At 36.2% G+C, this 22,062-nt stretch overlaps 1 protein-coding gene across 10 annotated transcripts in view; it reads left to right on the plus strand.

The window, feature by feature from the left end:
- The window catches only part of BIRC6 (baculoviral IAP repeat containing 6), a 174,231-nt gene that overhangs the window by 30,018 nt on the left and 122,151 nt on the right, over positions 1-22,062 (plus strand). For all 10 annotated transcript variants that reach the window (XM_088144753.1, XM_088144745.1, XM_088144772.1 and 7 more), the window contains exons 11-16: positions 12,337-12,486; positions 12,993-13,218; positions 13,867-14,027; positions 14,899-15,027; positions 18,598-18,729; positions 18,953-19,131. In XM_088144753.1, the coding sequence (XP_088000879.1) occupies positions 12,337-12,486; positions 12,993-13,218; positions 13,867-14,027; positions 14,899-15,027; positions 18,598-18,729; positions 18,953-19,131 (977 nt within the window). The remainder of the gene's footprint in view (positions 1-12,336; positions 12,487-12,992; positions 13,219-13,866; positions 14,028-14,898; positions 15,028-18,597; positions 18,730-18,952; positions 19,132-22,062) is intronic.

Raw genomic sequence — 22,062 nt, forward strand, 5'->3', positions numbered from 1 at the left:
TCAAATTTAAATTTTCTACCCAGTAAGGCCCAGATATGTCTAACAACTGCTTTTCAGGAAATATAACAAATTCCTACTTTAATTAGTGGCCAGGACTTGCCAAGATTGCAAGAATACTAAATCATACTTTCAAGCTTGAGCCCACAGTGGTACATATTCAATATTATTTCCATTCCAATACATGATTGAGGTTAACAAATAAGCCCAATGATACTGTTTAAAATCAGGAAAATTAAAACTACTGTTGTCATAAGAGCAATACAACTTTAACTTTAACCCTAACCCTGGGTATTTATTCCATTCATAAAATATTAACTATTAATTTAGCAATCTGTTTAAAATATTTAAGGAACCAATATAGGGATTGTCCTCCAAATATGTATCAATCTTGAGGCAGGATTTATTTTTACAGCATGAATTCTTCCTCATAGACTTAAAGGCATTCTTGTCTATTTCTTAGTATCTACTTTCATCTGGGTAATACATTTTTAAAATATTCTTATCAAATAAACTGGATATTTTCTTGGAAATAATCTCTGGATAATAAATAACTGGACAATAAACAAAAGCTATTTTTTTAACCATGATATTTGACTTACTCCAATCAATTGTGTACTCAGAATGTATTTTAAACAGCTTTATAACTTCTACAAATTTAGGTAGAAATTGTTGATAATAATTGAAAAACCCCAAGTATCATTTGCATAGAACAACTCTTCAAATTCAGCTAAACATATACCTTTAAGCTTGTCTTGTAAGGCATGCCAAAGGTTCCAACTCCAGATTAAAAATTAAAGGTGATAAAGAACAACCTTAAGAAATTCCATGTTGCATTTAGTTGGGTGAGCCTGTCATTGTGGTTTTCTCTGACATGACTGTGGTTACAGTATATGGTTTGAGTTTGAGTGCCCTTGGGTGCAGTTGTGCTGTTATTGTTGTTTATTATTATTTATTATTTTCATTCAGTTGGTTTTAATCCTGTGTTCACTGCTCTGAGGTGTGATTGTGAGATGGCCAGCTATATAAATTGATATAATAAATAAATGATGAATACATTTTAATAACTGATGAAATAATCCCATTAGTAACTACGTGAGTAGAAAGATTAAAATAATAAATTCCTTTTTAAAAAAATACATTCTGTAGGAAACCTAAACTTTGGTAACACATAAACTAAAAACTTGATTTAAAACATGTCAGAAGCTTTTTCCACATCAGATTCATGTGGATCAGCATATCAAGTATATCATCCAGTAATTTTATCGTCTGAAGCTCAGTGCCCTTTCATGACAACAGACTGTGCAGAATGAATTATTGTGGGTAATCTTTCTGAAGTCTTCCTGCCAATATAGCTGTTAGAATTTTAGCTTCAACATTTGACAAAGATACCAGATGATAACTTGTGCACTGGGTAGGATCCTTAGCGGCCTTCAGAATTACAGTGATATAAGCCTCATAGTGTGAAGCTGGTAGGACTTTATTTTTATAAGATGTCTGAACTATCTCCTGGAGTATAGGAGCTACTTTCTTCTTAATTTTTTTTTTTTTATATCGATGTTACTCTGCCTAGTCCAGGGGCCTTTCCAAATGTCATCATATGAATAATATCCTAGATTTCCTATAAAGTTAAGGGTGCAGCCAACTCCCCTGAGTGTACATCTGAAATTACTGGAAGATTTAATACATTTTTTAAAAAATCTATCTGCTTGCCTGCTGTATCAAAAAATTGAAGATTAATTTCATTATAATTGGTATGCATTGTTCCCAAGAATATTCTATGTCCAAAGCATACAATTGAACTAATTCTATTTTAGTAAAATTAAAAGCCTGATATGTTTCCTGAGTCTGATTGTTGCATATTCTATCAGTGTTTGTTTTAGTTTTGATTCAGATATCCTACATTGTAAGTCATGCATCTTACCATTAATAAATTAATGGCTATTATCTTACCATGAATAAATGCTTTAAATATATTTCAAACTATTCCCAAGGTAGCTCAACCTCTGTTTATTTGAGGGGGGGCAGAAAGCTATAGCTTTTTGTTGTTGTTCCATGAATTCCAAATTTTCCAACTAGGAAGCAGCTAAGATATTTTTTTTTTCCAAATTCAGTGACATGACTACAGGTGCATGGCCAGAAATTAAAACTGGACTGATACTGCATTTCTCCATTAAGTTAACTGAGTGTGATATTAGTCCAATCTTGAACAAGTACCATCTGAGGTAGATAAAACATCCTACTCTATCATTTTTTCCCCCCTCTACCTTTTTTCCCCAGCCCTCCCCCAGTTCCCTTCTCCATTTACTCCCCCCACCCTCACCCTCCCCTCCCAACACATTTAGGCCACATGTGAACACAGTTCACAGAAGATTAATTACATCTGCTAACTGGTCTAGTTTAGGGGAATGCTGTGCTAAGCTCTACTCTTCTCTTCCCAGCTCGCCTTGTCTTTATAATAACTTCCAAATAATACTTTGCCATTCTCTTGTGTTTTGTCTTATTTCCCTACTAATATAAACAATATCATTTATGTTATAACCAACAGCCAACACATGAGTCTCCTAAGCTGAAGGTTCCCACTGTATATCATCAGCTCATAAAGTTATATGAAATTTTTAAACCTCAAAGCTTGTTCTTTGTTAATTCTTCATGAAGCATTCTTTAGGTTTATTGCATAGTCTATCTCTGGGAGCATAGAAATAATCTCTTGTGATTGAAATGCAGTTAGCTTGAAAGAGGACCCCAGTTAAATTTTGTTTCTCTTTTTAGTAATTCTTCTGTTTCAGGTTTGAAGGCCTTCTTTGTAGCATGGCAGGACTAACATCATGAAAAAATAACAATTTATCTCCATTCCAATTTATCTCTTTTAGTTCACAAGCTTTTTATGGAACTTTTTCTTCTACCTGACTGTTTACAAATCTTTTTACTATATAATCTCTTGTTTTTTGCATTTGTGAGTGCATTCCACATCATTATCTGAAAGGTTTAAATGTGGTAGATTGTTGTTCGGTTTTGAGATAAGATATCCAATTAAATTATTATTTTCTGTTTTTTCCTGATTCCTTTCATTCTTAAATTAATTATTCTGTTCCAATCCAGTATATCAGCCAGATCCAATTGAATGTCAGTAATATATGTTTGAACTCTTCCAATATCAAGCTCAATTTCATAGCACCATCATATGCTGTGTTAGCAGTCTGGGCAACCTCTGAAACTTGAGAAGACAAATCTTTTAGTTTAGTTGCTTATTAACTTGTTCAAACATATCTGCCAAGTCCTTTTGAATCAAGGTGCCTGATTTATTCCATTCCTCTTTTAATTCCTATTGAGTCAATGTTTCCTCCTCCTCCACTGTCTCTTCTTCACTGCTGGTGTGGGACACAGTCTAGGTTGTCCTTGATATCCATATAACCCTTAATTTCTGTGCCATTTTTTAGGATTGCCCTTCTTAGACATCTTTTACTTTGTTAATCTTGCCAATGAACTGGATATTAGTTAAAAGAAAATGGCAGAGGTCAGCCAAAAAGCTGGGTTGAGAGGAGAGCAGACAGCTCAGCATGTCATTTTCTCCAGTAGTTGGCCACACCCTTTTAGTTGTTTAAGATAATTTTAGGGTCATTAAATTTCCTCAAACCAGTTTCCAAAGATAAGCTTGATGGATATAGAGAAAAGTCTTTATCCCTTGTCTGGTCGTGAGACAAGCCTGATAAGAGAGACTGAATGAAAGATTTTTGTGCTATAGGAAGAGGAAGAAGAAAAGAAAGAGACTGCTTCTTAAATTTATGAGCCATTTTTAATCTTCCCAAAATACTCAGAGTGACAAAAGCTTAATTTTTCAGCTTACTAACTCTTTCAAACTCATTCTATCAGCTTTATTTTTGCAGCTGACGGGAGGGAGAGAGAGTAAACTATGCCTTAGCAGATCACCATCTTGCTGAAAGTCCCAGATTTTCCATTTTGCCATCAAATATATAAAGCCAAAATGTTACATATAATGTGTTTGTCATATAATGCTTGTAACATCTAATATATCACAAATATGCATGCATTCATATTTTCCATGTTATGAATTATGACTCAGTTCTGATATTTCAACAGACAAGTTTCTATAATCATAGTTTAGGATAGGCATGGATATATAATAGGCCATGCACCCCCCCAAGGCCCAGGAAGATTGGGGGGGGGACCTGTCACCACTGCTGTTTCTTAAAATGCTCAATTTCTACAAAGTCCAGTGACCATAGAATTGCCTTGGTGTAGAAGCCAGAATTTATGACACTCAGCTTCTCTGCTTATTTAATAATCTCTAGATCTTTCAGATTGTAGAAAAGTGGCAGGAAGTTAGGAGGAGGCTGGCAAATGGGGAAGGTGCGTTATCTTTCTCTCCCCAAAAAATTCAGCTGTGTTTTTTTCAGATGTGTTCAGTGGTTCTGATATTTCACCATTTCAAAAATGCTTCTGTAACTTCCCTAAATTTCAAAATGAGTTTTTATGCATTTCCCAGGATAGGATATAAGGAAGTACAACCATCTGGACCCTATATTTACTATCTTCCATTTAAACAGATTTTAAACAGGAATGATGAAATGGGAGATGACCAGGTTGAAAATCGATCTCCTTGGTGTCAGTGAGCTACACTGGATAGACAATGACTATCTCCAGTCTGAGGAATTCACTGTATATTACTCGGGACATGATACCAGGAAAATGAATGGAGTGGCATTTATTACAAGCAAGAAACTCACCCAAGCAGTGGAAAGCTTCTCAAAGGTTAATGATTGCAATTATGACCATCCGAATCTTTGCCAAGCCAAGCAGAAGCAGGCATCACTGGCAGCTTTGGATTTGGGGAGAGGAATGATGCAGGCAATCGTTTGGTTCAGTTTTGCCATGAAAATTGTTTTTGAAGCATGAATGCTGTACCTGCTTCAAACAACACAAGTGTTGTTTATACACTTGGACCTCACCAAATAAACTGCTACAAAATCAGACCATCGACTTTGCAACCATCGATGGTCCAGTCCTCACTGTCAGGATGTATCTGGGTGCCAATTGCGGTTCAGATCATGAATTGTTGGTGGCTAAGATCAGAGCCAAATTATGCAACATCAAAAAGACAGCACCACCAAAGAAGTTTGACATCACCAAAATCCCTTCTATGTATGTAATTGAGGTGAAAAATAGGTTTGAACTGCCAGACACTGCTGAGAAGTTGCCTGATGAACTGTGGCAGGAAATTGAATTGACCATCATTGAAACAGCAGTTGCACATACCATACAAGAAGCCAGAGAAAAAGTGCAAGTGGCTCTCAGATGAAACCATCAGAATAGCTGAGCAAAGAAAAGCAGCCAAAGCAGGCAAACAGGAGGAAACAAGGAGATTGAATGCGGATTTCCAAAGAGCAGCAAGGAAAGACAACAAAGTTTACTGGGACCAGCATTGCAAACAGCTTGAAGAGGACTTCATGAAGGGGCACATCAGGAATGCATAAGTCAAAAGGATTCCAACACCATTTACTGCTCATAAAAGCATAACCAAAAACAAGCAAGGGAAAGAACTGTCTGACCAATAAGGTGTTAACAACACATGGCAAGAATATACAGAAGAGCTGTATGCCAGCCGCAAAGAGGCCCAGCCTTCTCAGGATAATGAGGAAAGGGTAGCAGAAATAGAATCAGCCATCCTGCAGGAAGTCATGTGGGCAATGAGCCAGTTGCCAACAACAAGGCCCCAGGTGTTGATACCATCCCCACAGAATTGCTGAGGTCTGTACCACCCATAACCATCACAGCCTTGTGCCAGAAAATTTGGGAAACTAATACATAGTCACAGGACTGGAAATTATCAGTGTTCATTCTATTGCCAAGGGTGACTCCAAGGATTGCTCCAATTACTGCACAATTACCCTCAACCCTCACGCTAGCAAGATTTTCCTTAAAATCATACAACAATGTCTCGCGCCAACCATCGAAAAGGAATTACCAGATGTTCAAGCTGGCTTCAGAAGGGTCATGGCACTCATGATCATATTGCAAATCTACACCGGATCATGGAAAATCTCAAGAATATCAAAAGAACAACTACACCTGCTTTATTGACTACAAGAAAGCCTTTGATTGTGTCGATCATGATAAGCTGTGGAGAGCTGTAGAAGACCTAGGGATGCCAACACATCTGGTCAAGTTGGTGCAGTTGCTGTATACAAACCAGGAAGCCACTTTGTGAACAGCATATGGAGGCACTGGTTGGTTGAAGACAGAGAAAGGAGAATGGAAAGGTTGCATTCTTTCACCTTTCTTACTCATCCTGTGTGCCAAAGTGATCATGAGGAAGCTGGAACTTGAAGAATCAAAAATTGGAGTAAAGATTGGTGGAAGGAACATCAATAATCTCCAATATGCTGACGACACAACTCTCAGAAACCAAAGAAGGCCTGAAACATCTGATCAAAAGAATTTTTTTTAAAAGCGAGAAATTTGGCCTCTTCCTGACCATCAAAAAGACCAAGCTCATGACCACTGAGAGAAATGGAAATGACAGTAGAATAACAATTGATGGTCAAGAGATTGAATGTGTGCAAGAATTCACTTTCCTAGGATTGCAGATTGATCAAAGCAGTGAATGCAGTCCAGAAATAAGATGTTGAATCGCACTGGGTTGCACAGCAATGATGAGCATGAAGTGAGCATGGAAAAGCAAGGACTTCAGCCTGGCAACTAAATGCAGATTAGTCTGCATTATTGTGTTTCCCAATACCTACCTATAGTCATGAAAGTTGTACCATGAAAAAACTAGACAAGAAGAAAATCTACTCGTTCGAGCTGTGGTGTTGGAGAAGGCTCCTGTGCATTCTTTGGCCAGCAAAGGTGGCAAACGAGCAAGTACTGGAGCATATAAAACCAGACATATTGCTGGAGGGCAAAATCACAAAATTCCGCCTTCCTTGTTTCGTCCGTGTCATGCGATCAGACTCATCAGAAAAGGCACTTATGCTTGTAAAAAACAACTAAAAGAAACCATACAAGATTGGAAAATGTGGAGAGAGATGGTCTGTAGAATTGTAGAGAATCAGATATGATTGAACAGATAGCATCATCCTCATTTATAATTATGTTTAATTACCTTTAGGGGTTAGTTGTGCTGGAAGTTACAGTGTGATCCTTTAGGATGAAGTGTGAGATACTTATTGTTCCTTCTAGGCATCATCTTTATTTACAAGCCCTATTGGGATTATTAGGAAATCAGTAATGCCCACTATGACAGCTCTTTGATGAATATGGAAGCCAGGTATGTAATTAGCAGTCACCTGGTCCTGATTGGCAACTAAGAATTGTGCCCCAGCAACAAAGCAATTAGCCTACATATTTTGTTAGTCTGAAAGGGAATTCCCACCCTAAAAGGGAATTGTAAGCCACCAGAGTTGTGAGAAAGGGGGCTTGGTTTACTGCCTCTTTTTTGAAGTACCACTGAGGATGAACAGCTCTACTTCTCTTTCTTCATCCTTACCACACAGAGGCATGGTTGCAGCTTAGCTGCTGCTTGTCTTTTAGTCCTGTCATCCTTCCCGCAAGGTGCCAGTCCTGGAAGCCATGGAGCCAGTGCCTATTTTCTAGGTTCTGTCAGTGGTTCTGTCCCCACGAAATGTTGATCAAGATATTAATAGAGACAGGGCTCATGTGAATGTGCTGCAAACTGAAGCCACGGGTCTGGCCCCTTCATTAAATCAAATCCTGCAAAGGGGAGGGGGATTCCTTTGCCACAAGTTTATTTGTCCCTGGGTACAGTGAAAGGATTGTGGTCCCTGGGGTGGGAGGTGTGGAATCCCATCTAGGAAACCCATCTGTAGGAGTTATATGGGTTGTGGGGAATAAAGGAAGACTTTACATTGGAGTGGGCCAAATATGGTCTAAGTCATGGAAGGTAACTAAAACATTTTGCCAGCTCCTAAAGTCTGAGGACTTAATTACAAGTCTGTTGTAAGCCCAACATAGTAGTCATTTTGTGAGAGTGCCCACAATATATTCTCTACATTTCAACTGTATCCATTGCCCAAAAAGGTTGCTATGCTGGTTTTGATATAAGTGTACTGAAATAAGAAATTGTGCAGGACAATCTTGGGCATGTTTCATCAAATGTTCTTACATACAAGCTTTGTGATTTTTAAAAATTTTTATTCTTATTTTAGTTTCTATAAACTTAATTCTAGACATTTGGCAGTTTTTTCTGGTAAGCCGTAGAACTCAAGAGGAAGCAGATAGCACTTGCTGATCTTAATTTTGACTCAAGTTCTGATTGAATATAGAATGTATTAATGAAATAATTCTGTTCTCCTTGTCAGCTTAGCAGAAAGATCAGGCAAATTGACATGTATGCAGACAAACTTTAAATTAAGAATTAATATATTTGTCTTCAGAAATGTCTTAAACTTCTATTTAGGCTGTTCATGCTTACTTTATTAGAGCTGCTATTGTGTTTAGAGATCTTAAGGTCCTTCAGTGCTAATTTAAATGTCTCAGAAGTAAAAACATTTGAAATGATCACATCATGGGTATGATTAATTGGTTAATATGGAAATCTAATGGAGCCAGAATTCCATAGCAGTGGTAAAGATAATATTTACTACTTTCTTCAGCCAGAAAAAATCTCAGGGGGTCTCTCAATAAAAAAAGATAACTCTGAAGTAAAACCAAGCCTCATTTTAATGGGAAAGTTCAGTTAATCACTTGGTTTATTTCAAAATAGTGTGCTATATCCAAATTACTTATGTGAATGCAGGCTTTAAAACAATCCTCTTCTTTGCATTATTTAAAAAGCCATCTCCTAAAAGAGGAATATGATTTTTGCATGATATGTTATGAGGGAAGAGTTCTGCCACCACATGGGTAAATATGTGTGCTCACACAGTACATACATGCTAATATCTTTCGTATTCAAAACTCTTCTTAGTTTAGGACAACATCATATTTATTTCAGTCATTGACCAATAAAAATACATACAATAAAACAGACAACAATATTACCCCTTTCATCAATAACTATTAGCAACCATTTGCGGGTGAAGCTTACACTTTATGTAGCAAAATTTTGCAACTTTTAAAGAAATGGATTTATCTTGATTATTTAACAAATAATACAAATAAAAGAGGGGTAATCAGCTGAAAACGAATGTCCCTATAAAACTGACAATACAAGAGAACATGAAATGTGGTTTCAATGGCACCCGTACCACAGGGGCAGTATCGAATATCATAAGGGATTTTCCTGTATCTTCCTTCTAGAACAGCTGTAGGGAGAGCGTTAAATTGGGCTAAGGATAAAGCTCTCCTGAATTTTGGAACTGTAATGTGGTACAAGTATGAGACTGGTTTATTCACTAGAATTTGGTTATTTGCGATTATATTATGGGTAAAGACAGCAGTTTCTGCTTGGCCTTCTATATCTAAGATCCTTTGCCTTAATAGTGACCTGGCTTGATCAAACTCTAAAGCCAAAATGGCATCGTTGGAAAACCCATAGAGACTCAGTTTCTTTTGGATAGCTGTTTTCCAGATCGTCTCAAAGTTATCTGCCAGTATTAGATGGGTCAGTCCACTGGGGTTATGGTGTAATTTTAGCTAGTAGGTAAAGATGTTAATCCAAAGATTGGTTTCAAGTGTGCTGACTCTTGCTTCCTGTCGGAGTACTGCATTTGGAACACAGCTGGGTACCTGGAAGATATTTCTTAGAAATTTTGTTTGAACTCTTTCCAAGGTAATCATGTTGTTGTATGGTCCTAATTGGGCCCCATATAACAATTGTGCTCGAGCTTTAGCTGCAAACAACTTAATTGGAGCGGGAATAAACTGCACTCCTCTGGAAAAGTAATAGGTTTGGATGGCTAAGGCAGACCTCTCTGTGCGTTACGGGTTACATAGTCCAGATGGGCATTTCTATTTCCTGAGGCTTGAAAAACTATCCCTAGATATTTATAAAGATTTTAACCTGCTCAATGGACTGGTAGTTTAGGACATGATCTAGTTCAGTATCAAATTCTTGCAAATCAATAGTAATAATAACTACTGGGTTGACTTTGGATTAAAAGTTCATATTCAAAATCAATCCTAGTATTCTTAAAACATGTTTTAATTGTTTATCAATAATTGTGAATGTATATAATTAAATGCTACAAATTATGAATATTTTAAAGGTCTGCAGAAAGGATGAGTTTGACTATACAAAAATGGCAGTCTTGCATTCCTAGAAAGATTAAGGATTTTTTAAGTATTAGGAAGCAGCTAAATCATCAGCTTTGAACAGAATTTGTTAAATGGGATTTATATAATTGTTTCCACTACATTTTTAAAAGGAAGATAGGAATGACTAGTATACATGGTGGAGTACATATTGGAATTATATGTTTTCCTTTCACACTTCTCTGTGAAATGCACCAAGAAAAAGATTAGGACAGCATTGAATATTAGTATCAATGTCATGGAATCAATCTATGGAATGCTACTTTGAATACCATATGCCATATAGATCACTGGGAAACAGATAAGACATTTCAAGCATGCCATGCAGAATATATATTAATTGAGTTGACATGTACAGTTAATAAGTCTATCTTTATAGGTACTTTACTATTGGGTAAGTCAGGGATACTGAATATGACAAAAATATTTTTTTATCTCAGCCTCCAGAATTTAAAGAACTCTTATTCTCCTTTTATTGATGCTGAGCAGATATTAATGAAAAACGTATTTAAGTAGATAATAGCAAGGTCTGTTCACTTGAAACCTCTGACCAAATATATTCTTTCAGCATCAAAGAAAATAGCGTTCATCATCTTTTATTCGTCCATACTAATCTGAATTTTGAATTTCCATTTACCTGTCATACTATCATAGCTAATAGTGTTTGAAAGCTCTACCTGCCACGATATCTCTACTTCTTAAAGATTCATAAGCTAAGCTAACAGTCATCAACATGCCTATTGTGTACATTTCAATTTCTTGAAAGTATTAAATTAAACATAATGCTTATATAGCATGTCACTGCAAACTGGGTGATTTCTAATAAAATGTAAAGCTACCAAGTATATAGAGTTAAAAATAAGCACAGAAAAGAAAACAGAATAAAATAGTAAACCAACATTAGAGTATAATAGTACTATATTGTGAAAAATCAAAGTAGGAATTAACTTCTTTTAAAGTCAGGGCTAGGAAAATAAGACTTATACATGGTGCTGGAAATATTACTGCATTGGCATAAGATGAACTATTATTTGGACCATTTGATAAAATGACCAGGACATCAGTGCTGAAAAGGCTGTTTCTCTAGTATTTGTCATCTTCCCTTATTTGGCATGGAAACCTAGAGAAGGTCCTCTGAAGATGATTTTAGAATCTGGGCATGTTATATGAGAAGGATGATCCCTCAAATAATCTATTCCTAAACTGTTTAGGACTTTATTATGTTTGTAATATCAGCATGCTGAATTGGGGCTGGAAATAGACTGTAATTTGGTGTAAATTATAAAATACAATGTAGATTATAATCAATATAGATTATCCTTTCTAGTTATCAGTCTTGCTGTCCTATTCTGAACTCGTTTAATTTTCTTGTTAGCTTATCAAGTCAGCTCTGCATATAAGCACTATTAAGATAGGCTCACAGTTTGTCACCCCAAGCTAGCAAAAGTTACTATAAGCCATCCTTGCAATATTGAATCTAAGAGCACACCCAAACTAAGGTACTTTTTAAGATTGAGTTGAGTTCCACTTAGATAGGCAGCAAGTGCCTCTCTGCCATATGGATTATGTATTTTTTCATCATCTAGGCCATTACCATTTTAATGTGTTTCTTCACGATACCCAGTGGCTCATTAGAAAATAGAGGCAGAGTTAGGTGTCATCTCTTGTTGATATCTCAGAATGTACCTCTGCATAACTTTCCTAGTATTTTGCATAGATATTAAGTAGAATAGGAGAAAAAAAAAATTGCTAACCTGAAAGAATGAATGCCCAAGGAACTGAACAAGTCTTGAGCACCATATAACAGAACTGACAATCCAAGTAGCAATAGAACTGCTGCCAATGGTATTCCAAGAACAGCTTATCAAAACCAGATCCAGAGGGGTCAGAAGAATCACACTCTATTTTCTTAAGAAAGATCATCCCATCAGGAGATGTTACTATGCTAAACACCAGACCCAAAACCTGATTTGAAGTAAACATGTGTCATCCAAAAATACACTCCATTGGAGCATTTTGCCAAAATGAGTTTGTGGGTAAAATGTGTGTGCTTAATTTGAACTGTTTTGGACTTCCGTTTTAATTCTCAACTCTTTTTTTTAGGTGGAGAACTTCATTTTCTCCAGATTGGAGGAACTTGTGATGATGTTGATGAAGCTGATATACTCGTGGATGCATCTCTTGCTAAAGTAACAGAGCAATTAACAGAAGGCACAAAGCCTTTATCTAACCCTTCAAGTCCAGGCATTACAGGTAGATCTTTAATGTTAGAAAAATGATCTTACATTCATGGTATATATTTTCAAAAGATATATTATTGAACTGAAGAAACACAATACTATTTTATGTACAAAACATCACGTTTTAAAGTAATAAACAGTATGATTCTTTTTTCATTTATATCGTGTCTGTATACTGCAAGAAGTCTCATCTAGTTTTATTTGTGTTACTTTTGCAGAAATGTGTTTTCCAAACTAAAGCGAATATTGAAACCTGAACCAGAATGTTCATAGATTGTTTTTCCCCAGCAGCAGATGGCTAATCAGTTTTATTCCTAAATGCCAGATAGAGGCTCTGTAACATAACATGCATAAAAACATGCTGCCATGAAATATTTGTGTGTACTCAGTTTTAGTATAGCTGAACCAAAGGGCAAATATTTAAAAAACCCAAATATGCTACAGCTTCTTATGGGAGCTACTAATTTTTCTGTGATTAAATTTTTTTTTTAATCTTTTTACTTTCTTATTAAAAAACAGGAGTTGATCTTCTGGTGGACCAGCCATTTTCACTTGAAACGTTGACATCTTTAGTAGAGCTTACTCGTTTTGAAACTTTGACACCACGGTTCTCAGCTACAGTTCCACCATGCTGGGTTGAAGTGCAACAAGAACAGCAGCAAAGGCGACATCCACAGCACTTGCACCAGCAGCATCATGGGGATGCAGCTCAGCATACACGGACTTGGAAATTGCAGACTGATAGGTAAACCATTTGTGATAGAACGTTACCAAAAGATTCCCTCATTTATTTAAACATTGACTCTCCTGATATTGCGAGTTAGAGATGGAATGCCCTAGTAGGAGGCTTGTATTGCATTACATATAAAGACTGGAGGGTGATAGTTTCTACAAATTGGTTTTAAATCTAGAATATTGAGGTAGCCCACAGGGCTAAAAACTATATAAAAGAATAATATCCTAATGGTGTGCAAACATTTCAGATTTGAACCATTTCAACCCAAAATGTCCTGTTTTGAGTGCTAAACATGTTGCTTCTCATTTTGGAAGTGTTTCAAGTTTAAGATACTCTTTCAGAGCTTGCAAAATTATCAGACCATTTTATAGTTAAACATGCTATTTAACACTTGAAATGGGGCATTTTTAATCAAAACAGTTCAAGTTCAAAATGTTCTATATATCCCTAAAAGTGTTTCAACTTGAAAATGAAACATATCTTAAATTATTGAATTAGATAGTCTTTTTAAATTGGGATCATTTTAAAATAGAAACATTGGAAAGTTATAAGCATTCATATTTTCTTATTGTACAGATTAAAAAATGAATTGGAGCTCTTTATCTCATTGAATGTACCTAATAACTTATTTTCTTTCTCTACCTTCTCTCTTTGTAGCAACAGCTGGGATGAACATGTCTTTGAACTGGTTTTACCAAAAGCCTGCATGGTTGGACACGTGGATTTCAAATTTGTTTTGAATTCAAGTATCACAAACATACCACAGATTCAAGTGACTTTATTGAAAAATAAAGCTCCTGGGTTAGGGAAAGTCAGTGGTAAGAGAACGGGTGAACAGTTTGCTTTGATTCTTAATATTTAAATATTTCAAGATAGCATTACTAAACTATCAATATGTTGAATGAATAAAAGCATTGAAACTGTTAAAGCATGTTTAAAATCAAACTCCTGTTGAAAAAAAATTGTAATTTAATGTCAAGTTGGGGTCTCCAGTCTAAGTTGGAAAATTGTATTATATTTATTCAGTAGATATTCTTAGAAAATATAATGAGTGAACAGTTCCATGGTAAACAATTCAGAAAGCGGTAGGTAGCACTGCATGTCAAGATGAGGTAATATCTCCTTTGTTGAATAAATATTTTTGCTTGTTTTAAGAATGGGGAAAATGCTATAAATGCTAATTTTGATTTTGGTACTTTTTCTTTGTGTTATGAAACTTCATTTCAGTCCTATTTTTAAATGTTTATTAGCACTTTACAGCTAAGACACGTTTGTCTTAATGCTATTTAAGCATTCAAGAATGTTGTGAAACTTAAAGATTTGAGATGAATAGATTTTTATAACGTGACAATTCCCATTTCTTAGATTTAATACTTTGCTAATAATTGCCCCAACAAGTCCACACTCCTGTCAATACCATAATAGCATTGGTGATCATATTGATGGTATTTAATTTTAATTCAATCTAACTTAATTTTTATCCTGGCCTTGTTAGAATGCAGGCCTTGATGTACCACTCAAAGGCCAAGAGATTGTGCATTCCAAGCACCAATAGTTTCAAGGTTCATGGCTGTTTTTAAAATATTTTTATAATCCATCTACAATATGCTATGTAATAAATCTATGCTTCAAAAGAGATTAAGTTATTTACAAATTCTGAAAAAAAAAATCTGTGTATTTGTTCCCCAGAGGCAGCTGTAGATAGACAGATAACTTTTCCTCTGTCACCAGCTCATAATGAAATGGAAAGAAATGGAAAAACAGGTCTGGATGATTTGAATGAAGAAATGCAAAACATGGATGTAGAAGAGCCACAGTGTGAGTTTTGTTGAAGTACAGTGTTCTTTTAAATAGATTTGCCACATATATGTTTGCTAGTTGGTTAGCTATACGTTTTAGAGGGAAGTCTAGTGAAATGAGATATGTAAAATACTTGATAAACTTTTGCTTCTGTGTTCTATTGGTAGTTTCCTTTCTTAGTCTCATAGTTGGAGTTAGAAGGGACTATTTAGGCTATCAAGTCCAAACCTCTGCTTGTTGTAGAATCCAAATTAGATAGCTGTCAAACCTCTAGCCCGCCACTTCTCTATTAAACTGCTCTTGCTTGAGTAAGTTTCTTTTAATATTCAGTTGGAGTCTGCCTTCCTGTAACTTAAATCTATTGTTCTGTGTCCTGTACTCTAGTAGGTCCTGACCTTCTATGTGACTTGCTTTGAGGTATTTAAATAGGTGTTATTATATCCTCCCTTTCTCATTGTTTCTCAAAATGAAATATTCCCAGTTCTTTCCATCTCTTTTTATACAACTCACTTTCTAGTCCCCTATTCTAGCCCTTCTCTGAACCTGTTAAAATTTCTTGGAATCCTTCTTATGATGTGTGTCCAAAATGATACAGAGTACTCAGATGGGCTCTAACAAAAGCAGAATAGTGTGGAACAATTCTTTCTTGCAATTTGGCAATTATATTTGCATGATTACAGCCTAAAATTGCATTTGCCTTCTTTGCAGTCACACCATACTGCTAGTTCATATTCAGTTGACAATTAGCTATTGTTTCAAGAACTTTTTTGCAAGAAGCATGACCAAGCCAAGTAATTTACATTCTATACCTGTGTGTTTGAGTTTTTTCTTTTGTTAGATTATTTGCAGCCCATTTCACTAGCCTATTAAACTTATTTTGAATTTTATTTCCATTGTCTAGGGTATTAGCTGTCTCATCCAATTTTGAATTATATCAAATGTGATCATCATTTCCTTTACTGTCAAAATTATAAATAGAAATATTGAAGAATAAAACACCCAGGACTCATCCTTGTGCCACCCCATTTATTACCTCTCTCCAAATTAATGAGGAATTATTGATGAGCATTTTTAGTACAATTTTTGAGCAGCTATGTATCCAATTAATTGTAAAGTAATCCAACTCAAACTAGTTTGCTAATCAGAATGTCATGGGGTACCTTGTTAATGCTTTCTTTGAAGTCATAGTGTATTATATCTACAGCATTCCACTGTCATAAAGAAAGTTACTCCATTCAAAAATGAGATAAGATTAGTCTACATTCTTTTCAAGGTGCTTACCGATTGATTTTTTTAATGAACTGCTCTAGAACCTTCTCAGGTGTCAATGTCTAACTGGTCTGCAGTTTGCATTTGTCTAGTCATCTTGCACTTCACCAATTCCCAAGGATTTGTACCTAGGATTTAACTTATTTAAACTTATTTAAAGTAAAAAGGTATTCCCTGAACATGTTTATCAGTCTCATGATTAAATCCTGTTCTTTCATCCTGCTCTTCACAATTTATTGGTGCCATATAGTCTTTTACTGGAGAAAACTAAGCCAGATATGAGTTGAATATCTCTGTCTTTTATTTTTTGCCTTCTTTACTGAGCAACTGGTATAACGATTCTTTTCTGTCCCTTTTATTTTGAACAGGCCTTTTTTGTTACTCTTTATCATCCTTTGCTAACCTTTAGCTCATTTTGAGATTTTGCTTTCCTGACATTAGCTTTATAGTTCTGTGCTGCCTGTCTGTACCCTTCTTTTGTGACTTGGCCTTTTTTTTCTTTTCAAATTATGCCCTTTTTTATTTATGGATCTTCACTAAGCTACATTGAGTTATTTTATTGTTTCTCATTTTTCTTCATGGGAATTACATATCTCTCTTAGGAACTCCCACCCATCTTGAACTCCTTTTCCCATTCTCTAACTGGTCCAGGATGCAGCTGCGTAGCCAATTTTGGGCACTCCACAATATGGCCATGTAACACTTTGCTCTTCAAGCTGCACTGGCTCCTAGCAAGTTTCCAGGTGCAACTGAAAGACACAAGGCTATCTGTGGGACTTCCTGTCTCTGTTTATTTCTGCTCGCTCTACCAAATCTGGCAGGGTTGGTATGCTCCGGGTCACTTTGGTTAGGAGAAATCATCTTGTGGGACCTAGAAGTCATATCTTCTCTGTTTTAGTGCCTGGAACACATCCCCCCAAGCATCCAGATGTCTCCAACCCTCTTGGCCTTTTATAGGACATTAAAGACCTGGATGTTGCCTCAGGCATTTGGGACAGATTAAACCAGCCTTATTGATGGATCTGTCTTGTGCTTGTCTTTACTGCTTGAAAAAGGAATAATTTTAGGCCCTAGGTGTATGTTATGTTGTTATTTTGGATGTTTATTTTGTTATTCATTCATTCATTCATTCATTTAATTTTATTTGTTATATTATATTGTTCTTTGGTTTTAACCCTCTATCCACTACTTAGAATTACTCTTGTGAGATGTGGTTATATAAATTGTATAAATCATCAATAAATAAATAAATAAATAAACTTAGCTTCTCCTACCCTGAGATCCTACTTATCACTGCTTTGAGTTTAGTAAAATCAAATATGAATGAATTTGTTAGACTTACTCCTATACATTCATTCTGATAATCAGAGTTGGTAGCCAAATGCTGGAGTTTCAGAAATCCTCCCATAAACAGTTCAGTAAATAAAAAAATTCCAAGTTTCACTATTTGCCAGAAAGAATGAGCAGAAATTATTGTAGCCCAGAGAATTAAAAGAATAGAAACGTTTTATTGGTTCCTTGAAAACAATTCAGGAACGGAGTTCAGTAGTCAGATTGCCAGTGCCACCCAGTTTTACTCCCTATTTTTGCTTCATAAATAGTTAAAGTATGATTTCCTCTGACAACTTGTTCCATTCCATCGGCAGGTTTATATTACTGTAACTCTTTGAACGTATCCTCCTACTGAAAGAAATACTAGTCCTGATAAATTGCTGTGTAATCACAAGAAGCCAGTGCAACAATAATGAAGTTCTAGAAATAAGTATTTGCAGCATATATTGTCCTGTAGCTTTATATTTCCCTATTATACTGATGGGAGAAGAATTTCTGATACTCAGTGGTGTAACAATTGCACTTTGGATGTATAGTTAGAAGGGGGAATGGATGAAGCCCTCCAGCTCTTTTAAATGCTAATGCAATTTGCTCATTATAATGTTCCAGGGAGATCTTAGTTTATCCTGATGTTAAAATAAATTAATGAATATTGGAATAAACTGAATCTCTAGCTCTTAAAACATAATCATTCAGGTATTAAATTTGAATCTGGGGCCACTTGGTATGCTAATAGTGGAGACAACAAATATACTAATAATTTTGTATTCAATGTAAGAGAACTGACTTTCTAAAAGTATTAGGCTCATAAATGATAGATTTGAAAGAGAAATTTGACAAAGCATAACAATCTATGCAACACATTTGAATAATGTCCTAATTTCAATGTTATTATTTTAAAGAAATTATTTTATAAGAAATTATGTATTATTAAGAATTGTTTGCTATTATCAGTGTAATTTCACTTTTTAAATACTTTTTTTAAAGGCCTCCGGCTATGCCCCTTTTTAGAGGATCATAAAGAAGATATTTTGTGTGGACCTGTATGGTTGGCTACTGGACTTGATTTATCAGGACATGCTGGAATGTTGACACTCACAAGTCCAAAGCTTGTAAAAGGTGACACTCTTGCCAGAATATTTTGGGGAGCAAAATCTAAAATGTGATTAAAATTTTAAAAAAATGATTAGATATAGACCTGATATTTAGAGTTGATGCTTGACATTCAATATTTAAATATTCTTTGGTAAAAAGTTGGCTGATTGTTTTTTCTACTTTATGCATGTGTAATGACTCTTAAAGAATCAATTTATGTTCCTTATGTCTGCTTGTCTTATTCTAGGCATGGCAGGTGGCAAATACCGTTCATTTTTAATTCATGTGAAAGCAGTGAACGACAGAGTAGCAGAAGAAATCTGCTGTGGAGGAATCTGGCCTGTTTTAAGGATACCATCTCTGAAACCTCAAAATAGCAAGGGCCATTCACTTGCATCACTTTTAGCAAAAGTTGCAGCAGGCAAGGTATTTAAATGCTATATAGACAAAGAATGGTCAAAATAATATTGCTTTAGTCAGTTGCCTAAGGCCATCTTGTTAGGATTGAAGTGTCAGGTGTGTAATTGCAATGTAGATATAAAATTAATATAAGATTAATATTACTAGGTGTAAAATAATTGTGTGTGAAACTTACAATTCTGGTGAAATATCCATCAGCAAAACCAAATGTTCATAGAATCAAAGAATCTTGGAATTAGAAGATACCATGGAAGTCATTTAATTCAAGTCCCTGCTCAGTGCAAGATCCACCAGATACTGCTGACAAATACCATCCAGCCTCTATCTGAAGATCTCTAGCAAAGGAGAACTTATTCTATTTCTGGTCATATAGTCAGGAAGTTCTTCTAGATGTTCATCCTGAACTTGCTTTCCTGTAGTTTTAGACCATTGGCTCCTAGCCTGTCCTGTAGGGCAGTAAAGAATATGTCCAGTCCCTCTCCCATGTGACAATCCCTCAAATGTTTGACCCTAACCCTAACCCTATCATATCTCCCCTCAGTCACATTTTCTGGATGCTAAACATGCCAGATCCTATAACCGTGCCTCATAAGGCTTGGATTCCAGGTCCTTCACCATGTTGATAATCCTCTGAATTTGCTCCAATTTGTCACCATCCTTTTTGAACTGTTATGTCCAGAACTGGATGTAGGGTTCCAGGTGGGGTCTCACTAAGGTAGAGTAAAGTGGGATAGTTACTTCCCATGACTGGAACTCTCTGCTCCTGTTAGTGCACTCCAAAATAGAATTTGTCCTTTTAGCATTTGCCTAATAGTGATGGCTCAAATTTCACTTAAGGTTGACAAAAGGATCCAGGCACCCAGTGTCATTACAACTCTGGGTGGAATATGATATACAAAATTTAAAATATGCCATACAATGCAAAAAGAACATCAGAAGAAAAACAACCACCATCTCACAAATCAGACAGCTCACAAGAGGCCCACTGTACAAGGCCTGGGAAAAGAGACAGTTTTATTTAAATGAGCTGTTAAGGGTTCATCTAAATAAAATCAAGGTGGGGATTCTTTGAAGGACTGGTCATCTGATACAGAAAGGCTTCATCTATATCTTCTACCATCCCAGGTGGTCTGTAATTAAACTCCCTGCCATTTTTTTCTCTCTCTCTATTCTTGCGCAAATATTTTCAGTGGGGTTTCCATTCTCCAATTCCTAGATTTCTGAGCAAGTATATATTTGCTTAACTATAGGCCCAACATTCTCATCCTTTCTGTTGGGTCTGTTCCTTTTGAATAAATGATAGCATTCTAGTGTTGTGTGCCAATCATAAGAATCATCCCACCAAGTTTCTGTGATGCCCATCACATCGCATTTACCTTCCTAAGTTAGGATGCCAGGTTCTTTTATTTTTTATTTCTTATTCTCTGTGTTTAGGAGAATCTGAGATTTTGAGTGGGATCACCTACTGGCCTCTGTGTTGTAGTTTCCTGTGGAAGCTTGAAAACCCAGTCTGGCTTCCTGTTTCACCCTTGTATTCTACTTTCCTGGTCCCAGTCCTTTCCTGCATGTTTGGTTCTGAGTTTTTGCCCCCCTTCCCCTTTTATTCTGGTTTAAGCCATCCTAAGGAAACTCTCAGGGCTCCTGCCAAACACTTCACAGAATTTGAAGTTCTTCATGAAGGAACCATAGGCCATTATGTAGAATCCAAATCCTTCTCAGCCACACCATCTGCATAGCCAGTTACTGACTTCCAGGATCCTTTTTTTCCCCCTCTCTTCTTGTCCCATAACCCTCAACTGGAAAGACTGATGAAGCAGTTGTATAGGCTCCCAGTTCCTTTACATTACAGCCTTGTAGTGTCCAAAAGGTTATTTCTGGCTGTGTTATTTCACCCTACAAAAGGAAAATATAGTTAGAACTCTCTCCTCAAGTCTCTTTATGTTCTCAGAAACAAGCAGCGTGTGTAGTTTGGGTCTTCAGGCAGGAAGACAAACATTGCACACAATTTGCAGGTCATCCTCCTCCTGTCCATGTTGCATGGAGCCTTCCTTGCCAAGTACCCAGCCAAGCTAGCATGCAAAATCTTCCCTGTTCCTTCCCCATTTGCTTGCTCTGGTTGCGTGGCAGCCTGCATTGGAAGGAGGAGGAGGCCAAACTTCTGTTCTCACACCCTTGCCAAACTTGTGTTTGCTTTCCTTGTTCTTCCCCTTTCATTTTCTTAGCACTTTCCAAAATGAATGGCAGAAGCAAGTTGCCCTGATCCTTGGGCAGTGTTGTGGGGAGGAAAGAGAAAGTTTTACTTCTACTTTTGCTTAAGTGTAATGGCTACTTTCAAACAAGCCAGTTCGATTAATGGTTACGGAAGCTGGCTTTTCAGTTAACCATAATCAAAACTAACCACAGTAATAACCTGCTCCACATGATAATTTTAGTTTAGTCTAATGTAAAATAGAAATTTTCAAACTAAATATTCCTGGCTTTTCAGGAAGAGGATAGGAGACACATGCGATTTAAGGGCCCACTGCAGCCTGTTCATAACACTCTAACATGGATTTAGTATGATATGTGAATATTGTCATTATTTTTCAGAATGTGATATGCTTAACTGCTGAACCAAGTTAAAATGGTATCCAGACCTAACATTGGTGGGATAGTGGCAGTTTAATGGAGGACATGAGACAGCTTCTGCTAATGTTGCTGTATTGTTTTCTAACCACCTCCCTTTATGTAGCTGATAAAATAAGCTACATATTAAATAGATCTCCCTCTCCCCCTCCCTCCCTCCCTCCCTCCCTCTCTCTCTCTCTCTCTCTGAATTCCTTTGTTTTTTTTATGGTTCTGTCTTCACACTTGCATTGTTAAGAACATTGTAAGGTGCTTACATATTGAGAAACATAATAAAACTTTGTGCAATAATGCTTCAAATTATTTTTGCAT

This window comes from Python bivittatus, unplaced genomic scaffold, assembly GCF_059951505.1.
Source record: "Python bivittatus isolate LINGU-HERP-01145 unplaced genomic scaffold, Pbiv_v1 ctg000020_np1212, whole genome shotgun sequence".
Lineage (NCBI taxonomy): Eukaryota > Metazoa > Chordata > Lepidosauria > Squamata > Pythonidae > Python > Python bivittatus.